This window comes from Triturus cristatus, chromosome 1_2 (assembly GCF_964204655.1).
Source record: "Triturus cristatus chromosome 1_2, aTriCri1.1, whole genome shotgun sequence".
NCBI lineage: Eukaryota > Metazoa > Chordata > Amphibia > Caudata > Salamandridae > Triturus > Triturus cristatus.
The window spans coordinates 944961591-944986696 of NC_140580.1; the positions used below are offsets into that span (position 1 = coordinate 944961591).

Below are 25106 nucleotides of genomic sequence, written 5' to 3' on the forward strand. Positions count from 1 at the left end.
GAAGCATTTAGCCATACAGCACATTATCCTATACGCCACAAAATCCACTGTATCTATGCACTGTCCAGTGCTGAGCTCTGTCTTCCTTTGAGGACGTGTAAAGTGGGAAGGAGCAAGGTGCCCTGCAACATCTTGCTGCGCACAGGCAAATCTAACCAAAACTTTGCTTTACCCATGCAAAAACTGGTAGTTAGGGTAGCGCTTGATGAGCAACAGGAATCCCAAATGGCAAAGGAGGGGCTGGACAAGTTTTCACTTTACATCACCAGCCACTGCGATGTTCTAGAATCCCATGCCAGTGTTCCCCATTTCAGCAGCAATGTCATGACCCCGCCTCCCGGGGGGGGGGGGGGGGAGGGGGGGGGGAGGTTCGGGGGGGGGGGGTAGAAACGCCATGCACGAGTGCAGGTGTAGCTGTTTGGCCAGAATGCCGCCATGTCCTGGAAACACTATAATAGACAAAGCCTCAAAAAAACAGACAAGACAACAATAATAATGAGCATCTGTGAAAGATAAAGCACAGCATCCATGAATCGGGAACTACGCTGAGCCAGGGAAAAGGTCAAAACTTTTTGTAAGGTCCCTGAGCAGAAACTAACAGAAAAAAGTGGAAGCCTCCAAGTCCTGCGGTGATACTCCAGGGAAGTGAACACCTGGGAAAAAAGGAGTGACCAGGAAGCCAAATTACCCACTAGCAAGGATTTTTACAAGACAACCGACTACACAAATCCAAAGTGATGGGAGGAGTTTAACCCCACTGAGGGCCTGATTGCGATGCGGTTAGGAAGGCCTCCTAACGCCATTTGCTACGTCCGAATCGGATCGGGACCGTGTCTTTCTGTCCCAATCGGAAAGGTTTCTGACCCACCGAGTACGATGCAATTTTAGGTGTTAGGAATATCCCAATCCAAACCCGGCGGCATTTGGAATGACCGAGCTGTACGGAGCAGAATCGTACGTCTCTACGGGCCACGTTTCCGAACAACCGATTACGATGCTGGATTTAGACAGCCTTTCTGAATCGTGCCGTCCGACTCAAATTGGCAGTCAGAATAAGACTTTAAGGGCCCTTAGTGGGCTCCCTGCACACAGAGCCTTGCCAATCGGGCCAGTGGGGTACCCATGGGTCCCCCCTTACCAGCCATGCACAGTGTGGCAGGACCAGGGGATGCCAGCCACAGGGTGCCCGATTTTCCCCAGCCACCCATTTCTTCAATGGAAGCCTATGCATTCTGTCGGAACATAGGCTCCCATTGAAGTTAATAGGAGTCCAACCAATCGTATGTGGAAGCATCCGGATGCATCGTCCTCGGTCGGTCGGACTCTCCCGATCCAAGTCGGTTGAAAACCATTCCCAAACAGATTCGGTCTGCATGATTTCCAAACCGCATCGGATTCAGGCCCTTAGTACATACAACAGATCATGCTGACAGTGCAAGCGCTGTAGGATCAACCTAAAAAGGGTGTAAGGAGATGGCAGGGTTGTCATGGTTACCTGATGAAGGTATGCCTTTGCTGAGAAGATGGGCTGTTCTTGCCCTCTGACAAAATCGGAAATAAACACCACTAGAGAGCAACAGTGCCTCAAAGAGATGGTTGTGACAAGACCATACTTGACACACTGGTATGGTGACTTCATAAAGCACCACCAGGTTTCATCCAGTGGAGTGGTAGAGGTGGGTCAGCCAACAAATTAACAGGGTAATCAGAGCTAACAGCCTGTGCATGTGCCGAGCCTCAAAATATTTGGCATGCAAATCATACAACAAACAATGTAAAAATCTGTTTGTTTCTTCAGAATTAAAAAAAAAGGGTATTTCTTTAACCATGTGGAAGTGCTTCACCTTAGTACATCAGATTAGATCACTGAGCTGAGAGGCATTTACTTGGAAACATTCCTGCCCCCTGGCATGACGACAATGACTGTAAAGAACTAAGGGTTAAGTCAGTTGCATGTGTGCTATATGTAGTGGCCTAGGTTCTCATTAAACATGGTGCCACATTAAAGTCTTTTACATGAAGCGCAATAGGTTTTTGTTCAGTGTTCATATCCTTGACTCACACATTTGAAGGTACTCTCAGATGTCATCATGCAGAAAAAGGAGGGTGGGTGAAACAAAGAATTTGCCTAAAACAGAAACTTTAGTTGCTGTGCTGCACTGCAGGAGTTTTTTGTAAATCTGGGCCCTACTACCCGCGTCACCAGCATTGTAAAACGCTGGCAGCACCTGGACCCCTGCTATGATGACAAATTGTTGCCTGGCCCACAGTACTATCATTTGTTAACCCAACAGCTGTGTCAATAGTTTTCTAGAAGCACTTTTGGGCTAGTGCAGCTGTTTCAAAGCAATTTCTAGAACTCCTTTCGGCACCGCTCAGGGTATTTTTGATGTTGATCTTATTTCATGGATTTCACTGCTTGGATTTGCAAGTGATAAAGTGGCTCTGTAAGTGATACACATAGGCTATGAAATGTCACACATACGCAGGTTGAGACCCTGGAAATATCACACATAAGCAATTTGAAAACTTAGCAGCTATGTTCATGGACTTGGATTCCCAGCAGCAGCCACGATCAAAGCCATAATAACTCATAATATTGCATATGGCGTACTATACTTGGGTTTTACTTCGTAAAATAGGGAAAATGGTAAATGCGCTATGTATGTGGGGCTGTGGGAGTGAATGCACATTATTACACACGATCTGGAGCTGCTCCAACTTAACTCCGTTCTGGGATGTAGTGGGTAACTCACTGTGGTAAGTGGTTGGAATGCCCAAGGCTCTACAACCTCAGGTAGCTCTGCTGAGTATTTGGGGTCTCACAGATCTAACACAGAGCCAGGCGGTTCTGGTCAACACAGGCTGCATGGTCGCCAAACAAGATATTGCCCAGAAGTGGGAAGACGGCATACCACCTGGCTGTCGAGACTAGAAACTAGGGATGGAACAGTGGAAGTTACTAGAGAGAGAGGGATATAAGGGAAGAGTAAGTATGAAGAAATTCTGAAAGATTTGGGGAACATGGGGCAAGACTAACCCATGGCAGACTCTGTTATAAGGGGATATGGGAGAGACGATGTTGCCGAGAGACGCTGTGGTGAGTGTGTTATCTACTGGACTAAGTTAGGGGTAATTATACAATTGGGAAAATTGGGTGGTACTCAAACTATGATGTGGTTAGGTGTTTGAGCAATACAAGGGAAGGTGGGATAAGGATCACAATGGAAGTGATACAGGCAGCATGGGCCGGACATGAGAAGTGTAAGAGTTATGAGACTTGTAATAGTATTCATTTACAGATACCTTATAATTGATGCAAATTATGATTAAAAAATAATTAAAATAAAGAAAACCTTGTGTTCATTAATTTACCGGCATTTTCTATTATTGGTATGACAATGACCTACATACACACTCACAGCATTGTCCTCTTTCTATGTCTACAGGGTCTTCCGAGGGTTTGTTTGCAGTGCTCGAGCTGGTACCAAAGTTGAACATTTGCAGTAAGCAGCTCTCAGCAGCAATGCATCAATATGTATGTATGCCTGTGTCGGAGTAGAGATAGGATGCATGGCTGTCATTTACTTGGCGGCGGCGCCTAGAAATATGAATTGGTATACCATGCCGAGGGCAGAAACAAGCACCACCACAGAGTATTTCCAAATGCTGGGAACAACACTTAAACAGTAACAAAACCAAAATGTGACTGATATAAGCTAAAAAGTAAACATTTTTATTATGATCATGAACATAAATCATATTTTGATCTTTTTGTAGAATGCCTGCGTCACAGACAAGGCATCTCAGGTGCTAGCTTGAAATAAAACTAGGCATCTCAAGACAAAATAGAGCAGTGAGGGTAAAATTATACCTTAGAGCAGAAATTCAAAAGAACAAGACAATATCTACCATGAAGTGCTCCTTCTCCCGTTATGCACTTAATATTTGGAACTCTTTCCAAATATACCTGGCCACCTCCTCAATGTGCTAAAAACAGCATAAATTGCTGCTTAGTAGACAGTTGTTTCCTAAAGATATTGTTAGGATTCAAGCAGGGTTTTCACCACTTCTTTATGAACAAGATAAACATTGAAGCATAATGGGTATGTTGTCTATCCACCATTAATCATTTTGTAAAATGTTATGTTACCCAATGCATGGGCTGCAAAACGTTACTCTCCTGTCTTTTATGAGTACTCCTGGTGCATTGTCATATGTATCTACTTATTTACAGAACTCTTGCACCCTGGCAAGGTTCTACAAAGCGCTACAGATAATTATGGTCTGACTCGACAGCACAGCTGTCGCCTGACAATTATGTGAGCATCACTAGAGTGGGTCTTTGGGTCCGCCCATACGGTGGAAGCCAGGAGTATGTTTTGATTGGCGAGATGTTGTGTGCTTCCACAAAAAAAGTGCTCACCCTCCACATAGTTGTGATCATTTAATTTATCCAGCAGCCTGAAGTTGAACTTTAAGGGGTACACACATGACATTGTAATCCTATTTAACTGACTTATATAACTAGATAATTTATGGATTACTCGGACAGCAGCACAGATGGGAGGAGGGCAGTCATTAACCTACATGGATTTAGGTCTGGCTTGACAGTGAATCCATAAGCCTGACCTACTGGCATTGCCAAAGCTTGATGAAAGAATTTAGTTGGGTAACTCTGGTACACTTTATACAAATAAAAATACTTTTGCAAGAGAATGTTATCACAAACATTTGATTTGTAAAGTAAGTTTCCAGATGAATGCATGTTGCAGTATATCTTTTGCAAACCTACTTATACCTTATATTTAGTAGATTCCTACTCCTCCTAGTTACTTTTTTTTAACTTCCCTGTTATGTTTACACACAGATTAAGGCATTTTTAAAAATTACCTCGACGCTGTGTATGAAAAACCTTTGCGAATTGTGAACATGGGAAAGACCGGAGTTGCTTTGACTTGAACTACATACGATATGCATCCATGTTACCCCACAATGGACAAGACTCGTAACAGTGCAGCAACCATGGACCTGGTAATTACTTCACCTTCTCATACCAATACCTCCATGCTCAGTATTACCTCATCAGTTAAATGTTGGACCCCTTAAGAGCCCATAAGAGTCACACTGCCAAACTTCAACACATTTCAATATGCATATTTGCTTTTTTGTGAAGAACAGGGCAACTGCTTTTCACATCAAATCTTACCCCGTGGCCCAGTGCTTTTGTAAATCCGCGCCCCATTCTCCCAAAGGTCCTGAAAAACTGGTGCGTAAAATGCTGAGCAAAGAATGCGAACAAGAGATTGGTCTTCTGCGGATCCGGCACAAATTTCCTTCTTAACAGAAACTTTTCTGCCACCAGCTGCGCATCAGGAAGGACCTCAAACCCTGTATAGAAATGGAAAAATTGGCAGTAATGTGAGTAGTAAGCATTACATAGGAATAGCCTGTGTTCTGGTGGTTACATGTTTCTTCTTCCCAATATAATTTTTCATGCACCACCATACATAGTATTTAATTAACAGTAATTGCTATGTAATGATAAAAGTGCAGGTATTCACTATCTCAGAGTACTTGCTTGCTACTCAAACGTTCCGGTGCTCTGCCATTAATAGTATTGTAGTCTTGCTGGGAAGTGTAGGTACTCTCACTTTCAAATGAAGGAAGTGCAGGCACTCAGAAACATGTGAGTACCTGCCTACTTAAAGTACTGGCAAGAATTTCAAAACATTACATTGGAATCTACATGGATCACAGAGCCAGCATGATGGCTCAGTGAGCTGAATGTTTGCTGCTAACAAAGGCTGTGTACTGGAAGGTCAAGAGCTCAATTCTCAGCAGATCAGACTGAAGGACAGAAGAGTGAAAAAAACTGGGTTGTAGTACCACTTGCTATTTACAGTGCTTAGAAGAATAACTTACTATCAGTAATGCTCTTTCAGGCAGATATTCTATCCAATCTCAGATTTGTCACCCTGCCACCAGACTGGATCCAGAAAATAAGAAAGTAGTACTTTTGTACAGCTGAGGGTGGTGGCGTGTGGCTCCACGCCAGCATTGTTCCGCTCTGGAAGTGTCAAGCAGAGCTGTATATAAGCAGCATCCATGAGTGCGGACGTCATGTTCTTTCGTGAGCTTGTCCGTGCCCAGAGAGGTGGAGGCCATCTGCAGATTGAAAGGACCAGTGTGCAGATTCCTAAAATGAGACATTTTTGGATGGAAAAGGAGACCATTCGACAGAGCAAAGGGTGGAAGGGACACTGATGAATCTGTAGTTAGATCTTGATACAGAGGACTATCCACTGCAATATGGTCCACTTCTGACCCACCTTGCCTTTTATTATTCTAGAGAACCCTACCAAGAGCTGACCGCCCACTTGAGGTTCGCTGGTACGATAAATGCAAAAGCTTAGCTCTCGTTTGGGGACCACGTAAAATTCTCTTCCTCTGTTGGGGAATGATGTAGAGGAAAGAACCTCAGAAGTGTGATAGCTTGTCCAACATGAAAAGATGTTACTTCCTTCAGCACAAATAAAGCCAGAGTTCTTAACCCCAGTTTGTCAGGCAAATTGGTGGAATAAGGCAGTTGGACCAAGAGGGCTTGAAGCTCACTCATGCGGCTCATTGATGTTACCGCAATAAGAAAGACATATTACAAGGACAAGAGTCATAAAGGGAAACTGTGCATTGGCTTGCAAGGGGTACACATTAGTAAAGTGAGAACCAAATATAAGAGTGTGGCATTACAGAGGACTTTGGGAGAAACATATGTTGCAAACCTTTGAAAAATGCTTTACAACAGGTGATTTGATTAGAGAGGGCTGGTCCAGCAAATACAAAAAGGTTTGAGAAAGCTGGTAAGTGACCTTTACAGAGCTCATTGCAAGTCCTTTCTGGGCAAAAGAGAGAACAAAGAAAAAGACATCCTGCAGTTTGGCTTGCAACTGGTCTGTCTGGTGGGTGAGGCACCAAGCCACAAGAATTCTAGCGTCTGGCAAACACTGATTTCGTGGAATGGTGCCAGGCTGATAGACAACAACAATGACTTTGGAAGGGATATCAAAAGAGATCAACTGACACTGCCTCATTTACAAGCGGAGGTGCAGTTTTCACAGGTACAAGTGCAAGACCTTGTCCTGCTGCTCTGACAGAAGACACTAGGAATGGCAGCCTGATCGGAGGACAAATGCTCATGCCATAATGTTCTGGGCACAAAACTCTCCTGACCCAATCTGTAGCCACTACAATGACTTAGGCCCAGTAATTCCTAATCGTTTTCAGAACTCTGGGCAGAAGAGGTAGAGGTGGGAAGGCATAGCGAAGTGCTGTGCTCCACTCTATACTGAATGAGCCTCAGAGAGACAGCCTTCTTGGGAACTCCAGTGAACAAATGTGTGGACATTGTGCATTCTCTGCAGTTGTGTAAAGATGCAGCCAGGGTTCTCAATATTGCTGGAAGACATCCGGCGCCACCTCTGGGTAGAACTGCCAATCATGATTTCCTAGAGTCTGAGTTTATTCGTCCCTGGTGTTTAAAGATCCTGCCAGGTGATGTAGGACAAGGGAAACACCCTGATGGTTCAGATCAGAGTCTCCTGACACAAGACTCAAGACCTGACCCCCACCCCAGCTTGTTACAGTACCATATGGCAGTGGGGTTGTCCCTGAGAACCTACACCAGCCTGCCTTTGATCGTTGTAAGGAAGGCCTTCAACGCCAAATGAATCACCCATAACTCCAGCAAATTGATGGAAACCAGAGTAATCTAATCTCCAACTCTCCCAGACCCACTCTCCAACCCAGCATTGACACGTCTGTAACCATTGTCACCTCTGGGTGGGGTAAGGAGAAGGGTCTGCCGCTGGTTCAACAGCAGCTGAGTAGCCACAACTACAGATGTTTTGCAGTCTCCACCAAAACCTGGATGGAATCTGACAGGATCCCTTGGTGCTGGGCCCACTGAGACATCCCATTGCACTGTACTGCTTGCAAGTGTGATCTGGCATGATCAACAAGCAGGATACAGGAGGTCAGTAGGCCAAGAAGCCTCAGAGCTGTCATCACTGAGACCCAGTACAGAGGCTGAAAACATGGCTCTGATGTAAGGAAGTCTCTGCAAAGGAGTCATTTGCAACTTTGGCAGGTTGATTAAGAACCCTAGCAGTATCATATTATTCATCAACATCTGGAGGTGGTTTAAGACTGCTTGTGCCAAGCCTGTCTTTAACAGCCAGTTGCTGGGGTAGGGGAAGACTGGATCCCCCAAACCTCTAAAGATGGACAGTCACTACTACCATTCGCTTTGTGAATTCTGGAGCGGCACTAGTGAGGCAAAAATCGAACATGTCAAACTGAAAATGCTCATGGCCAACCTTGAACTGCATGTAGTGACTGTGGGCCTACAGGACAGGGATTTGAAAATAGGCACCCCGCAGGACCAACACAACCATCTAGTCTCCCGGTTTCACTGCAAATAGAACCTGGGCCAGTATGAACCATTTGAATTTGTCCTTTCGCAGATAGGCATTGAGAGGGCGAAGATCCAAAATAGGATGAAGGCATCTTTTCTCCTTCTGCACAAGGAATTAGTGGGAATAACATCCACTCCCTACTTTTGAGGCCGTGCCCTCTATGCCTTCTTTGGCCAAAGGGTACTGGTGGTCTGGTCATTGTTTGTTGGATCCAAGGCCCGACCTTGAATTTGCTGGGATGCCTGTTGTGCGGCCCGTTGGGCCTGTTTTGTCGATATAACCTGTCTCCCCCATAGTCTCGAAAACGGCAAAACTGTTCGGGGGAATTGCCGGACTTGTGTCAAAAAACCAAACAGCATGCTGTGGTCCAGCTCACTTTAAAGTGCTCCAGATCCAAGACTGCCTTGTCACCGAACATTCTGGAACCATTGAAGGACATGTCCATTAGGGGGGCCTAGATGTCCCCTTTAAAGCCTGAAGATCACTTCTATGCAAGGTGCTGTAGCACCATGCTTGTACCATTTATCCTTTCTCGACAATCAGCGGTTTCTAAGTCGGAGCAGATGACAAATTTTGCCACATCCTAAACATCCTGGATGGTTTGGACCAAGGAAGCCCATATGTCTTCTTGGATAGCCAGTAAGATCTCACTAACCATGTCCAAGGAGACAGGAGAAGAATACTCTCTTGCCAAACATTTCCATATATTTGGACTGTCAGAAGTAGTCAGAAAGGTATTAGTGTTGACTTTACGGTGGATGTCTACACCACCAAACTCCAGGGAGCTGAATGATGGGTTAAAATGTCAGAGTTGCCTGAAGCTGTTCTCTGGCAAGGTGCAGAGGGCCAAAACATGGCTACGTCCAAGTACCTGCGAGTGTATAAGTGAGAGCCTCTTTGAAAGGTAGAAGAGGCACGGTAGGTGTCTGGCTAATCTGAAGGACTTCAGAAAGCACACTGGTTTTTATCTCTATAGTGGGGAGGGAGAGGTAAAGGACTTCAGCAACTCCCTAAATAACAGGCGCAAATGTTTTGTGTTTCCTCTGTTGATGGTCTGGGGGGAAAACCAGCCCAGTGGCTGGTAGGGAATCTAAAGCACCGGCATCTTGTAGGTCCATCTACCAGTTATTCTCATCATAGGGTTTGGAAAACTCTTCACCCTCTTTGATCCATAAGGCTGGCTCTGGTCGGAGTCTGAACCCAAAAGTTGGTAAGTGTATATATGTAAGTGTGCAGTAATGGTATGGTATCAGAATCAGAGGGATTAAGTATGGTCTCTGGTTCCCAGCAGTGTTGATGCCGGTGTTGTCCTGCACAGATTGTGGCACTAGACCAGAAGTCTGCATCAACACCGAAACAGAAAGGTGAACCTGAAAGGGGTTCAAGTGGCACAGGGACAGATTTGCTGGCAGTAACCCACCTGGAGGCTCCAGCAGATCCTTGGCACCTGAAGGTACACCAGAGGGACGTGGAAGCATGCCAAAGACCTGCAGCATGCCTTCTTAAGGGCTTTGACCTACTGCAATGTCGCCAATGGACTCTGGAACTCAGGTGTATCAGGACCAAGGTTGAATTCAACTCTGCGTAGGAACAGGAGCGACACTTAGAGGCAAGTAACGCTATTGAGCCTTTTCTGAGAAAAAAAGAGTGGGGCGAAGGTGAGGAGTCCAACTAAAACATCTAGTGTTTCTTTTTGGATGTATCCGGAGACTTTGACTGTAAAGAAGATCTGTCACAAGAACGACTTCAGGAGTGTGAGCGAGTTCATACCCTTGGCTTTGACCGGGAGTTGGACCTTCATGGAGTCTTGTAGTGCCACGTTCTTCTTAGCTTCAAGTTCTCAAATGACTTTCAAATTCATTTGGGCACAGTCGTCAGAGGCCTTGGAGTTGTGCACCGAACCCAAGCACCAGTAGTACACCTCGTGGGGACCTGTCAGAGGCATCTGTGTGTGACAGTCCTTACAAAGTTTAAACCCTGTAGACAAACAGAGTGACATGTTGCCTTGCACACTGGTAGAGTTTAATGAGAGAGTAAACCTCTTCAAGGACTGAAGAAAAGAAGAGCAGAGTTCCAGATCTGCCTCTGAAGGCACAGAAGTAAGGAACTGACATCAGCGCTCCTATGATGTTTTTATGTGGCTCTGTTTATCACTTTTGGAACGGAATTAAGTCAGTGCGGAGTCTCACAGTGCCACCTGCCGGTGTGGAGTTGCACTGCTTTTTGCTATTCCATAACCAGGCTTGCGCCTGATGATATTCTCAAGTTGAGGAATCTGCAGCTAGAAATATCTATCAGAAACACCAAAAGTATATGTAATGCTACAGGGAAAACAAGTTTATATTTTTAGCCAATACTCCACCCCAGTAGTGGAGTTTACTCATAATGAACAAGTGGACTAAAATCTTGCTGAAGTGCTCAGATTGGTTCCAATTTTGATAAAGTCCTTACTCAGAAGAATTCCCCTATTTATTAAGACACAATAAATATGTTTTTTTTAATTGTTTTTCCACAGCCCCAAACCAGACCATGGTAGCTTCTGATCGTACTGTAAGGAATGACAGCATAGGACTTCAAGGCAACATGCAGAAACATAAATGTATCAAAGGGGGCTTATTTAAGGTTTAAGGTGGGGTCTCTAGAGTTGTTCAAGGCCGACATTGTCCTATTGAAATGGCTCCTACATGCATACAGACTGTCCGCAGGTGGGAATGATGTCAAGGGTCAGCATTTAAAGAGTGGTCCCTCCTATACTATTCCCTTCAGAGTACTGCCCATCAGTGGCTCTGCCATTAGGAACAACACCCTGCCTTGCACTTTAAAAGAGGCAGAGGAATGTGGTAATGGGTGCAAGGGACATCCAACGGATTCTGGCAGATACCCTATTTCTGCCTACCTCTAAATGTGGCTCAGAGTCCAGTCAAGAAGTGAGGGGGAGTTCCAGAGGATGGTGCCTTGTGTGTGCAGAGCTTCTGCAACTCGACAGCGGTTATGACGCTCACATTCACTGAGCTTCCAGCAAATGTGTAATGCTCACATCAGTTCACCCATGCCCAAATTCCATATACTAACCATATTCTGACAGCACTGAGCAAAGCCTAGATTGACCACAATGCCCATATTCAGACCAGTTTGGCTTTTCCCATGCTCATCTCTTACGTAGAGCTGTGTTTTTTTTCTGCACTGTGGACAGCCAGCCTGCACATGCTAAAGGATTGCTTTCTTTTGCTCTGTGGTGCTTAACGGGCAGCTGGAATAAGCACAATCAAATAGGCAAGCAAGATCACCCAAACCAAATATTGGAATCCATATCTACACTTAGGGCACACCAACCTCCAAACGACAGCATTGGAATTAGGTGTTTCATAACTGCATTCAATATAAATTCCAAAGGTTGTCTCCCTTTCTTGACTCAGATGAGAAGCTATTTATGATACATGTGGCGGTACCCTTGCCTACAGATATACACATCGTTTTCACTCTCCATTCACTACTACAACGATCACATCTCTCAATTCAATCTCTCGGTGGCTAACAAATAGTTCTTAAGGGTTTGGTCTCTAGGGCATGTAGAATCTTTTGTACTTAAATGCCCTTGAGCACACCACTTCTTTATGCGGTTTATAGAAGGTATAAGGCTGACATTGTAATTCCACAGGATTGCGGCATGAAAGACAATTCGCAGTAAAATGGATCTCAAGATAGTTGATTTTCTGCTGTCTTTGGCGGCTTACAGCCCAATTCAAGTTGCTCTCATAATTTGTCATCAACCATACATGTAGTGTCTGTTCTGGTAGTTGCCCATGATGTGAGCCATGCGACACAGGTATACATTAACAAAAAATAAATTTAGGATTCTGGGACCATTGCAAGATCTGAATCTCCATCTATGACAGGCCAACCAGGTGCCTGCACATTCTACAACTTCCAACCTGCTCCGCCAGCTGGATAGAGATTCAAGAGCAATTCTGGAACTCCAAGAATGTGTTGTAAAAATCTGGGTTATTAGTTTAGAGGGTTAAGTACCCACCTCAAATAATCATCAGAATCTTTGTCAAATGGAACCAATAAAGTCACTAAATGAACGTAAGCTCATCCACTTGGCAGCTATGTCAGAGCAGACAGGCTTAACTTAGAGGAAATGTGTAAAATATGTATGCAGTACTAAAACAGTAATAACATTGAGATACAAATCAATAAAAATCCCAACATTAATTAGAACAATTGAGAGTCCTTGATGTTCTCTGGCATCATTACAGTAGTAGATTTGCCATTAAATACTTAGTGAATGTTTCTGTAATTTCTATGTTCTTTATTACCTGCCTCTGGGGAGACTACACCTCAGGTACCCAGTTTCTGAACCCACTCCCTTTAACCCACTAGTCCAACAGCTGGCTTGACATATTGCCTGCGTCCTATAGGATGCGCTGAAAAGCCAATAAGGCACATGTGCACCATCTTCAGCTTCACTGAGGTATTCCTGCTGCTTCAAATGAAGACGATAAGCAGTTACCTCATTCTCACCGGCACAAGTTCTCTATTTCTAGACGCAATAACATCCATTTGCTCTCTTTTCTTTTTCCGTGTACCTGCCACAAAAGAGATTTCCTGCCCGCTCGCCACTGTCTTATAGTTCACCCAAAGAGTCACCCCCAAATCAACTCTGCCCAGGGTCTTAGCTAAGTATTTGTTGGAGCTCACTTACAGTGGTTGGCTATCTCTCTATTTGTGCGGTACCATGGGTTTATAAACCAGTCCTCCCTGGCAGTAGCACCTTTCCTCTTCAGTTCAACCTATAAGGGCGAGTGAACGGATATTCCCCTGGCCATCTGCCCGGCACCCATGAAGAGTTCTATATGTATTCGCTGTGTAAGGAAGTATCCATGAGTAGTTGTCATGTACACTAGAGTAAAATGTGTATTGTCACACTGATGGAGTGTGAGCCTGTCCGATGTCTATTAGTTCCACTACCTCCAGAAATAACAATAGTGGGCCCATGTTTCTCAGCCCTCTTCTAGGCTTTTCTTGTCCATCTCCTCATTGGCTGCCATGTTGTCTTCCCCCAGTATTAGCAATCCATCAGGTAATTGCAGCAGCAAGGATGATACTTGCTCCAACATCTAGGGCTATAACCTTGGAGACATGTAAAGTGAGCAAAGGTGAGGTGTTGTCTCTTCGCCTCTATGTGCCTGTATGTACTACGTACCACCCGGTGTATCTGTGAATGTGATCTGGGAGAAAAATGATGAGGCTCTATTTACTAGGATTGCCAACCCTTTGGAATCAGAGGTGCAACTCGAGTGAGCAAGTACTCTATAGCCATTCCGCTCAAGTGCTTTGCATTTATTGCCTTCTTAAGAGAGGGACCTAGAACATTGTCATGTCTAGGCCATGACGCTTAAGGTATTGCAGAACTATTCTTCACTTAATTTTGCAACGCAATTCGTTAATGCTGAGGATAGAACTTTCAATGAAGTTGTGTTGGCCATTGGATTCTATTGCCCATGTGCCCGCCGTAGCTTCGAATGGTCCCCCATTCCTGAGACACAATGGATTCTTGCAGTTGTAGTTTGGGTTTGCTTTTGTCGAATTAACTGGACAGGCACAACTCATAACAATGTTTGTAAAACAAAAGTCCAGCTTGGGAACATGGAGTCCCAACATCAAAGAGTGGAGTGTCAATCCTACAATTAGAACAGCATGTCTGTATTGTGGAGACAGTCACAGGCACAGACTGACTCATTTAAATGAAGGTGCAAGGCACCCCAAAGTATATGATCATAGACCATCAATTGACATCTCTTGTTCTGGTTACCATTATTGCTCAGGATTTTAAAGACTGTTTTATTAATAACTGAAAGAGGAGTGTGTTGTGTCTTGGAATATGGTGACGTAGCACAACGACACAGATATAGTGCTAAACTGTTTCTGTCAACGGGGCTAATTGCCTGTGTCCATGTTTTCCTTCTCTACTGTACCCTGGAATGCACCCACACTTCTTGCATAGTCCCCCGGGCAAGACATTGGTGCCCGTGCCCTGGCTCTGAACCTAGGAGGACTTCCGCCGCTACAAGGTCCTAGTGCCCTGTTCACAACATGGCAGAATCTTGCACATTCAAGTCAGAAAAGAACATATTTGTTTTTGAAAAATGGGATTGCACTAAAACGTAGCTGGATAGAGCAAAAAAAAAAAGGTGTTGCAGGAGACGTATTTAAAAAAGTACGCTACTTACTACTAAAAAATGTGAATGGCAGTCATGCTCCGCGTGTCCCACTGCCTCAATGAAAAATGCCTCTATAAGGGATGGTTCAATTGTTTCCATTGGCAATAATTACAAGAACATCCTTGACTCATTTGAAGCAGAGACCAAGGAATTTTGGAGATCGGAACTCATCTGTCAGCATGGGACATCAGTTCATTCTGAATTTATAGCACAACATGCGCACCTTCGCAGGATACCGATCAGAGCTCTATCCCTGGCCAATATTTTCAAACGTGTTACGATGCTGTACTGTTCTTATCAGATGTACATCGTTTGATGTTCAGAATAATGGGAAAAAATTAAAATTAAAACATGGAAGTTCAGAGATGGGAAGTTGCAGAGTTGGTAACAAAGTTTTGGCGGTGTAGTCTAGCCTCGAGCAAGGTTTGGAAGAAATTGATGAGCAGTTTATAAATGTTCTCCCTATTAATGTTAATGAGGAGAGAAGAAGATGGTATGTGGTGACTGTGCTCGCCTTGTTGATGCCAAGGACAGAATGGGCACCCACAGGAAGCTCTGAAAAAAAGTGTCTAAAACAGCCAACTCTGAGTTATTATCCAATGGGCCTTCTGATATAAAGAGTTTCCGAGGCGCTAGCACTGTTGCCCACCGCCTATTAAGAAGGTGAGCCTCAAGAACGCACCATTAGTTACGTATATTATGCCACATCAAATCAGACATTAGGCTCTCTTACAAGCGGGAGGGCAATTTCCGATCTCTGCGCAGCCCCGTCTTGTGCAGGGATAGGTATTCCAAGTACCATGGTAAACACCACACCTCACAATTGTGGTGACCTTCAGCAGCGCAAACTGCAAACGTTCGTTGCTTGTCAACCAAACAGGGGAGAGGATGTAGTCTTACGACTAAAGCGGTCACTTCGAAGCTGAGGAACAGGGTTCCGGTCTCGGCAACGACGCTCAACATCCTGTGATTCTGGGCAAATCACTAAATCTCAGTGTGCCTAACAAAAACGACTGTGCCCATCTGTAACGAAACTGGTGCTCATGTAAAGCGCTCCGATACCGGATATCCTCGGGTCTAGTTCGCGATATAATCTTTTTTAAAAAGGGCAGTCTTTCCTTGGATCTATCAAACTTACTGCCTAATGGAGCAAGTGACACATTCACATTCGATTTCATTGTTTACCTCCGTCCAGAAATGCAGGGGACATGGAGAAATGAAGCACTAGACAGCAGGCCTAGTGGAAAAAACTGCAAATGTTGTAGCAGACCACTTGGGCATTGCGGCAAGAAGACACTTTAATACAGGTGTGGTTTAAGAGGCGTGTCAGAAGGTGGTGACACAGCTTGACCAGGGAGTCCCACAACCCAATATTGTGGCTACCAAAGAGAATAACAGGTTTCTTAATCGGGCTGTTTTACTTGAAAGAATTTACATACGAGTTGTCATTGTTAGAAAGACGTCCCAATCACCTTTCTTAGGTGGCTGCAAATTGAACATTAATGGCAATTTTTTTTTAACTTAAATGAGGTGAGAATTTCAGCAAATGTAACAGTTTTTGTTCACTTTTCTGAAATCGCTAAAAGGAGTAGCATTTAGTAGGGTAGTAATTACTGTGTATTTGGTATCTTAGTGCAAATGGTTTAATTTTACCACATAAATGTAGCAATTACTTAGGCAGTAATCGCGAACACACACTAGTTAAAGTTAGAAATAGCATCCCTTTCAAAAAATTAGAAAAATATCTGAGGAATTGTAAATCCGTAACATCAAATGGAAACAGACGGGACACAAAGGGAAAAAGAAAAGAAATTTAAAAATACAGATGCTATTTGTTGGAATCTACAGCAAAGGGAGATTTTTTATGCATCTTTCAAACGAGTGACTGATGCCACTTATCCTCCTCCTCGAAAAACACACCTGTAAAACAGGAGGTGATTCGTTTATGCCAATATGTCTCTAACTAAGAGGCATCTTAATGACACTCTCAAACTCACTAATGAAGAATGTGGGTGTTCATTTGATTCTCCATCCCAAAACCTTTTTTTTTCATTCTAGAACGAGTGGATCCCCTTCTGGCGTGACAAGCATAATGCTTAAGGCTCAGCCGTAACTCTCCTTATGTAGATCACTTCCGCATAGGGTTTGGTCCAGGCAATATAAAACTACTAATACAAAAATTGGGTCTCTAGTTAGCAGAGGTTTGCACCCTGTCCAAGTATGGACCACAAACCTAGTCAGGGTAAGCTAGATACACACTTTAAATTAACCTGTGCTCACCCCCTGGTAGCTTGACACAGAGCAGGCAGGCTTAACTTAACCGCTTCGCTTTTAGGCCATTTCCCGCCCTGTGCTAAGCCTTTTTTTTGTTATTTGGGGGAGGTCGTGCTTAGGCGCCTGTAACTTTTTGACCACATAAGGTATCCATGCCAAATTTGCCTCCTTGTCTTCCGACATCATGGGGATTCTAAAGGTACCCACGGTCTGTGGATTCCTCTGGAGGGGATACAGAAATTAGCCAAAATACAGCAAAATTATTTTTGGGAGGGAAAAAATGGGGGGGAAAGTGCTGCAAATAAAAGCATCTGTTTTTTTCCCTGCAAATGGCACCAACAAAGGGTTTGTGGGGCTGAAATCACAATTTTCCCAGCTTTCAGGGACTGACAGACTTTTGTCAGAAAACCAACATTCTTTACACAGTTTTTGCATTTTACTGGGACATTGCCTATTTTTGCTATTTTTTTGTTCTTTCAACCTTCTGGGTATGAAAGCAAAAATGGATCCTGGAAAGCTATACATTTTAGAAAAGTAGACAAAATTCTGAATTCAGCTAGGCATCATTTGTGTAGATCCTTCAAGATTTCTTTATAGAAACTAACAGTTGAAAATAGGAAAAATTGAAAATGAGTTGAAAAAACTGCCATTTGTGCCAACGTTTTCACCAGTAACAAGTTCTAATTATAACAGATGTTTGAAAGCAATATACCATTACTTCCGCTGGACCTTTCTGGTTGTGGGGATAAATAGGACTTGTAGGTTCACCAAGAACCCGACGAACCTAGAGCCAATAACTGAGCAGCGTCTTGCAATTATTTTTTTATTATGTGACGGGTATAAGGCAATTCATTTTGGAAAATATATACAGTGAAAAATCGGGATGAAAGACACCTGCAACAAAATATAGAGTTTAGAAACAGTAGCTATTTGTACATTTCCGAAATTGTGGGTACCCATACTAGCATGAGAATGATAGGACATTTTTCAAAGTGACTTCTTTTTTACACATTGTCTTTCATTTGAAAGGCAGAAATGCATCGAAAGTCAATAAGTAATAACAGTTGCTTTACAATTCTGTGTTACCCTAAGTCTCCCGATTAAAATGGTACCCCACTTGTGTGGGTAGGCTGAGTGCTCGCGACCGGAAATGGCCCAAAATGCAACGTGGACACACCACATTTTCACAGAGAAAACGGAGTCTTTTTTTTGCAACGTGCCTAGCTGTAGATTTTGAACCCTAGCTCTGCCGGCACCTAGGGAAACCTAGCAAACCTATACATTTTCGAAAACTAGACACGCAGGGGAATCGAGGATAGGGTGACTTGTCTGGCTCTCACCAGGTTTTGTTACCCAGAATCCCTTGCAAACCACAAACGTTGCCAAAAAAACACATTTTCCTCACATTTCTGGGGTGGAAAGTTCTGGAATCTGCAGGATCCACAAAATTCCACCCACCCCGCATCCCCAAAGTCTTCCTAGAAAAATGGTACCTCACTTGTGTGGGTAGATCTAGTGCCCGCGACAGGAAACGGCCCAAAACGCTATGTGGACACACCACATTTTCCCAGTGAAAACTGATCCTTTTTTTGCAAAGTGCCGAGCTGTAGATTCTTAACCCTAGCGCTGCCTGCACCTAGGTAAACATAGCAAACCTATACATTTTTTAAAACAAGACACCCAGGGGAATCCAGGATGGGGTGACTTCTCTGGCTCTCAGCAGGTTCAGTTACCCAGAATCCCTTGCAAACCTCAAACTTTGTAAAAAAAAAAAAAACACATTTCCTCACATTTCTGTGGTGGAAAGTTCTGAAATCTGCGTGGATCCACAAATTTCCTACCACACAGCGTTCCCCCAGGTCTCTCGATAAAAATGGTACCTCACTTACATGGGTGTGTCAAGTACCTGCGACAAGCAGGGGCCCAAAATGTATTGAGGAGACATCAAAATTACCTATCACAAAACAACCTGGTTTTGCAAAGGGGTCAACTGGGTTTTTGGCCCCGGGCTCGTCGGTCATCCTACCCAGAATCCCCTGCAAACCTCAAATTTAGCTGAAAAACAAAAATCACCTTTTTGTTAAATTTCTGTGTTGGAAAGTTGTGGAATCTGCATGGATCCACACATTTCCTACCACCCAGAGTTCCCCCAGGTCTCCCGATAAAGATGGTATCTCACTCGTGTGGGTAGGTCAAGTACCCGCGTCAGGCAAGGGCCCAAAACGTATTGAAGAGACATCAAAATTACCTATCACAAAACAACCTGGTTTTGCAAGGGGGGTCACTGGGTTTATGGCCCCGGGCTTGATGGTCATCTTGGGAAACTACTAAACCCACACATTTCTGAAAACTAGACACCCGGGGGAGTCCAGCGAGGTATGGCTTGAGTGGATCCCCCAACATTTTCCTACCCAGAATCCCCTGCAAACCTCAAATATTGATGAAAAAAACACATTTTCCACATATTTCTTGCGTGGAATCACCATGCCAGCACATATGTCCTGCCCCACAGCGTTCCCTTAAATCTCCCAAGTAATATGATACCTCACTTGTGTCAGTGTCCAATGCATAATTGGCTAAAAACGTATTTAAAAAAAAAATAATGTAGTGCTTAGATTTCTCTGTGCTATACTTTCAATCCCTATGTTTTTGGCTCTTCCCAGTCACAGGCCCTTGCCACACCCACACAAGTGAGGTATCATTTTACTCGGGAGAGTGAGAAGAATGCAGTGGGGTAGGACATTTGTGCCGGCAAAAACGCAGATGCCCCCTATGTATCCGAAAATGACCTGGTTTTGCAAGGGGGGGCCACAAAAGTTTTTGGTCCCGGGCTTGGCGGCAATCTAGGGAAACCTACCAACCACCCAGTGTTCTACCAGGTCTCTCGCTAAAAATGGTACCTCACTCTTGTGGCTGGGTCAAGTACCCGCAACAGACAAGGGCCCAAAACATACTGTGGAGACATCAAACGTACCTATCACAAAGCAATTTGCTTTTGCGAGGGCGGTCACATGAGGTTTTGGTCCTGGGCTTGGCGGCCATCTATGGAAACCTACCAAACTCATACATTTCTGAAAACTAGAGACCCGGGGGAGTCCAGGGTGGTATGGCTTGCATGGATCCCCTTACGTTTCCCTACCCAGAATCCCCTGCAAACCTCAAATTTTGATGAAAAAATCATCACATTTTTCTCAAATTTCTGTGTGGGAAAGTTGCGGGATCACTGGGCTGACACAACGTTCCTACCACCCAGCATTCCCCCAGGTCTCCCGATAAAAATGGTACCTTGCTCGCCTGGGTGGGTCAAGTACCCGTGACAGGCAAGGGCCCAAAACGTATTGAGGAGACATCAAAATTACCTATCACAAAACAACCTGGTTTTGAAGGGGGGGGTTGCCTGGGTTTTTGGCCCCGGGCTCGGGGCCATCTTTGGAAACCTACTAAACCCACACATTGCGAAAAAAAAATAGATACCTGGGGGAGTCCAGCGAGGTATGGCTTGCATGGCCCCCCCAACATTTTCCTACCCAGAAACCCCTGCAATCCTGAATTTTGCTGAAAAATTAAAATGTTTCTCAAATTTCTGTGTGGGAAAGATCCGGAATCTGCATGGATCCACAAATTTCCTACCCACAGCATTCCCCCAGGTCTCCCCGATAAAAATGGTACCTCACTCGAGTGGGTAGGTCAGTTTTCACTGTGAAAATGTGGTTTGTCCACATTTCATTTTGGGCAATATCCTGTCGCGTGCGCTAGGCCTACACACACAAGTGTTTTTGGGAAGACATTCGGGAATCCGGGGTCGGTGGAATTTTGTGAATCCATGCAGATTCCAGAACTTCCCACCACAGAAATGTGAGGAAAATGTTTTTTTTTTTTTTTACAAAGTTTGAGGTTTGCAAGGGATTCTGGGTAACAGAGCCTGGTGAGAGGCAGACAAGTCACCCCATCCTGGATTCCCAAAAATATACAGGTTTGCTAGGTTTCCCTTTAAACCGCCTGCGCCAGAGCCCAAATCCACAGGTAGGCACATTGCTAAAAACAAGTCCGTGCCTAGAGGGCTTTCTGCCGCCCTGAGGGGGAATCGGGGGGGTGCCTCCACCCCCACTCATAAAAAAAGCAAGAGTAATCGCTGGCACCTAGTGGGCTTTCTGCCCCCCCCCCCTCCCCCCCGAGGTCGCAAAAAGACTGTGGCATTTGTTTTGGGGGGTAGATGAGCATTGTCATGCCCATACTGGGCTCACCTCACCCCTGAATTTAAAAAATATATATATTTCCTGATGCCATAGTGGGCTTTCTGCTCCCCCCCCCCCCCCCCCGGGAAGGCCCCCATATGCCTCCCAGTGGAGCAGAAAAACTGTGGTAATTGTTTTTGGGGTGGGGGCATTGGCATACCCATTCTGAGCAGCCCCCACCCCTAAGTAAAAAAATAAAATAATCCCTGGTGCCTAGTGGGCTACTGCCCCCATCTGCCCCTGGGGGACAGAAAAACTGTTGCATTTCTTTTGGGGGGGCATGCCCATTTTGGCCAGTCCCCACCCTTAATTCAATAAAACAAATCCCTGGTTTCTAGTGGGCTTTCTGCTCCCCTGGGGGGCATATTGGGGGCTACTGCCCCATCTGCCCCCCAGGGGGGCAGAAAGACTGTATTGGCCAAACAAAATTGGGGGGAGCAAAGGCCCTTGCCCAAGGGGCCGCTTCCCCCTCCCTGGTGTTTAGTGGGTCTTTCCCTGCTTGGGGATCTTCTTTCCAATAATACCTCTCACCTCTTTCTACATGCTCGGGGGGCTGAGATAGCCCCCTGAGCACATAGAAAGTGAGACTGAAATAAGCCTAAAGGCTGATTTCAGTTTCTATGAAATGACAACAGCGCGATGTGCGCACTGAACGTCATTTCACAGAAACTAGGGGGGGAGCCTTGGGAGCTGGGGAAGCTCTTCCTCAGCTCCCGAGGCTATTTGGAAGGAAAGGAAATCCCTCTGGTGCCTTCACCAGAGGGATTTCCGGTACCATGTGCGAGGACGGCCGGGAGCCGTCCTGCGCACACGAGCACTGGTGCGCATTTAAGGGGTTAAGAGGCAATGTGTAAAGTATTTGTGCAACACACACATAGTAACACAAAGAAAACACCACAATAAAACTCCATACAGGTTTAGAAAGATAGAGAATATTTATCTGAGTAAAACAAGACCAAACCGACGAAAATCCAATAGGTAGAAGTTGAGATATGAATTTTTAAAGAATAAACCAAAAATAGTGCTTAGAAGTCACTAGCGATCAAAAGGTTACTTGAGATCGAGAGGGACCGGTAGAAATCCAAAGTTCAGGCCAACCGCTATGGAGAGCAGAACCAGACAGGTCCGGCTGAAGAAAATCCTTGGCTGGAGCAAGTGTAGATGTCGAGAGCCTACTGCGTTGTCATAGAGCTGCGCAAAGAGTGTCCCGAGTCGTCATCAAGCTCTGTTGAAGTGAATGCAATGCATTGTCATTGAGCCACATAGAGCACCATTGTTGAGCTGCGAAGGCTGTGGATCTGCTGTAATCGAGCTGCCACTGCTTCAGCATCAAAGGAGAATGCAGCAGAATTTCTCCAGCAGTTGAGGCAATGCTAATCCTGAACATCCCACGCCACAACCACATCACTGGCCATCTGAGAGGCCTTCACTGGGTACCTGTCAACAAAAGAATCCTGTTCAAGCGTCTCACCCACACCTACAAAGCCCTCCACAACGACGGACCTGCATACCTCAATGCCTGCAATACCTGCATGCCTCTCCTTCTACACTCCCACCAGACATTTCCGCACTGCCCAACTGGCCCTGGCCACTATTCCACGGATCCGCAAGACCATGGCTGACCTGAATTTGAGGGTCAACCGGGTTAAAAACTTTATTATGAAATGTGAGCCGAGTGCTACAAAACCTTATTAGTTCAAAGTAGGGGAATACATTTTTTCAGACTACCACATTTTCTTATTTTAGTTTATAAAGTGATGCCCATGGTGCTTGGATACAATTGGTTACAAGAGAACTACAGTTCGATAATCTGTAATTGCAATTTTGTATTATTCTGCAAAACTGGAGAGGAAACATCTGTAGGGAATGGGTGTCATTTACCAGGCAAAATGGGCTTCAATAGCTAATTATGGGGCAGGTGTCTGATGTTAGGCTAACCTCAAGAAATTGCACACAGCAGAAATGGTCTGCCTAAGGAGACTTCTTTCGGGTCCTCAGAGTTGTTCCACTTTTATTTTTCATACGTTTATTCTAAATTTCTTTTTTTTAGAAGACCTCATCAGTCTCCAACCGATCTTATTGTGGTATAGGATATGGATGTAACCAGAAACACTCTTAAATAGAAATAAAATAATGGAATGTACATCTTAGGATTTAGCTGTCAAAATACCTTGGATTAGTTATAGTACCTCTTTTTGTGACAACCTAGGTACACCTGATTTTTTAATGATCCAGTATCCCTAATCAGAGTTAGCTTTATATGAAGTTTGCTAGAAGAGGACAAAGAATATGGAAAGCCCAGTGTTTTGTCTCATCAAATGCTGTTAGTCAATAATGCTCTTTACCCTCTTTGGAGTTTGTATACAACAATCAGCACAGATTTATCTTCATGAGAAGAAGGTGCAATATTGTCCATCGTCTTGTTTCATTTCTAAGGGGAAATGATTGGTCTACCTGTTAGACCTGGCATCTTTTGGCGTGGTTCCCCTGACTTTTTGCCTCTTCCTCCTGTATTTTTGATGCTATGCTGGATGTCGTTTTTACTGGTATAGATGCTTTGGGCACTTTGCCACTGCTGATCAGTGTCAAAGTGCAAGGTCTCCCTAGGGAAATTGTGATGTAATTGGCTATACATGTTTGGCATATTTGTTCTACCTGCAAGGCCCTAGTAAAGTGCACTGAGAGTGCCAGGGCTGGTAGTACAAATGCTACTAGTGGGCTGCAGCACTGATTGTGCCACCCACAGGAGTAGCGCTAAAATGATTTCTTAGGCCTGCTTGCAGGGCCTATGTACAGTCCAGGACTGCCATGTCGACCTGGCCAGTGCAACCACTGAACAGGCCTTATTCTTCCTTTTCTGTACATATAAGGCATCCCTATGGTGGCCCTAGGTACCCCCCTGGGCTGGGTGCAGTGTATCTGAAAGGTAGGGCATGTACTGAGGTGTGTAACATGCCCTGGTAGTGAATTACAGCCATTGTCGTTTTTCACTGCAGAGAGGCTATCTTGCCCATAGGACAGAATGGGGGAGGCGGTTTACATGCCTATCTTCCCCTAAAGGCAAGATAGAAAATCCAAGTTTGGTATCTTTGTGTTCAGAATTTAATTATACATCTTTTTAGAAAGATGGTTTTTAAATTCACTGTGTGAGAATAGCACTTTTTAGAAAGTAGCTAGTCTCCTGTTTAACCTTCCTGTCCCTCACTCTGAGAGGAACCAGGTGCTCCAGGGCAGAGCACACCCAGGAACCGGTTTGAGCAGGGGAATCCCCCACTGAAACAAAGAGAGACAAAGACTTGGAGGGGTATAAGAAGAGGACCCCAGACACCTAAACTTTAGATCACTGTGGAACTAAGAAGGAACCTCTGCCAAGGAGAAAGCTGGAAGGAACTGAAGAGGAGAAGACTGCCTGCTTGCTGTTTTGCTTTGCTGCCAAGGAGAGGGGAAGGACTCTGCTGTGTCCCCTTCTTTAAATTCTGATCTCCAAAGGCCTGAGGAGAGCTGGCTCCCTGTTAAGAAGTCCCAGGAACAAAAGGACTTCACCACCAGCTCCCCTGGAACTCTGCTGAGGGAGTTCTGACCTGCCTTGGAGTGCTTGCCTAGTCTTGGGGCCTCAGTAGGTCGTTTTGCTGTGTTTGGGAGCTGGAAAGCAGAAAGCTTGAACAAGAGTAACTGGTACCCATCGCCTCATCCGTTTGAGGGTCGCATCATCCGGTTGCGAGTCGCAAGATCGAGAGTGCGAGAAGAATTTCATTGCGGCGTCATCGCAGCACCCGGAATCCCCGCATCACCGAGTGCGTCGAGCATCGTCCCGGTGCGTGAAGATTCCTGACACTGCGACGGTCGTCGCAGAACCAGTTTGCGGGCCGCACCACTGCCGGTGCATGAAAGTATCCAGT

General features: G+C 44.9%; 1 protein-coding gene across 2 annotated transcripts in view; it reads right to left on the reverse strand.

Annotated features, from left to right (window-relative positions):
- LOC146868407 (prostaglandin G/H synthase 1-like) overlaps positions 1-25106 on the reverse strand; it is a 450292-nt gene that overhangs the window by 143961 nt on the left and 281225 nt on the right. For both annotated transcript variants that reach the window (XM_085609940.1, XM_085609941.1), the window contains one exon: positions 5210-5391. In XM_085609940.1, coding sequence (XP_085466066.1) covers positions 5210-5391 — 182 coding nt within the window. The remainder of the gene's footprint in view (positions 1-5209; positions 5392-25106) is intronic.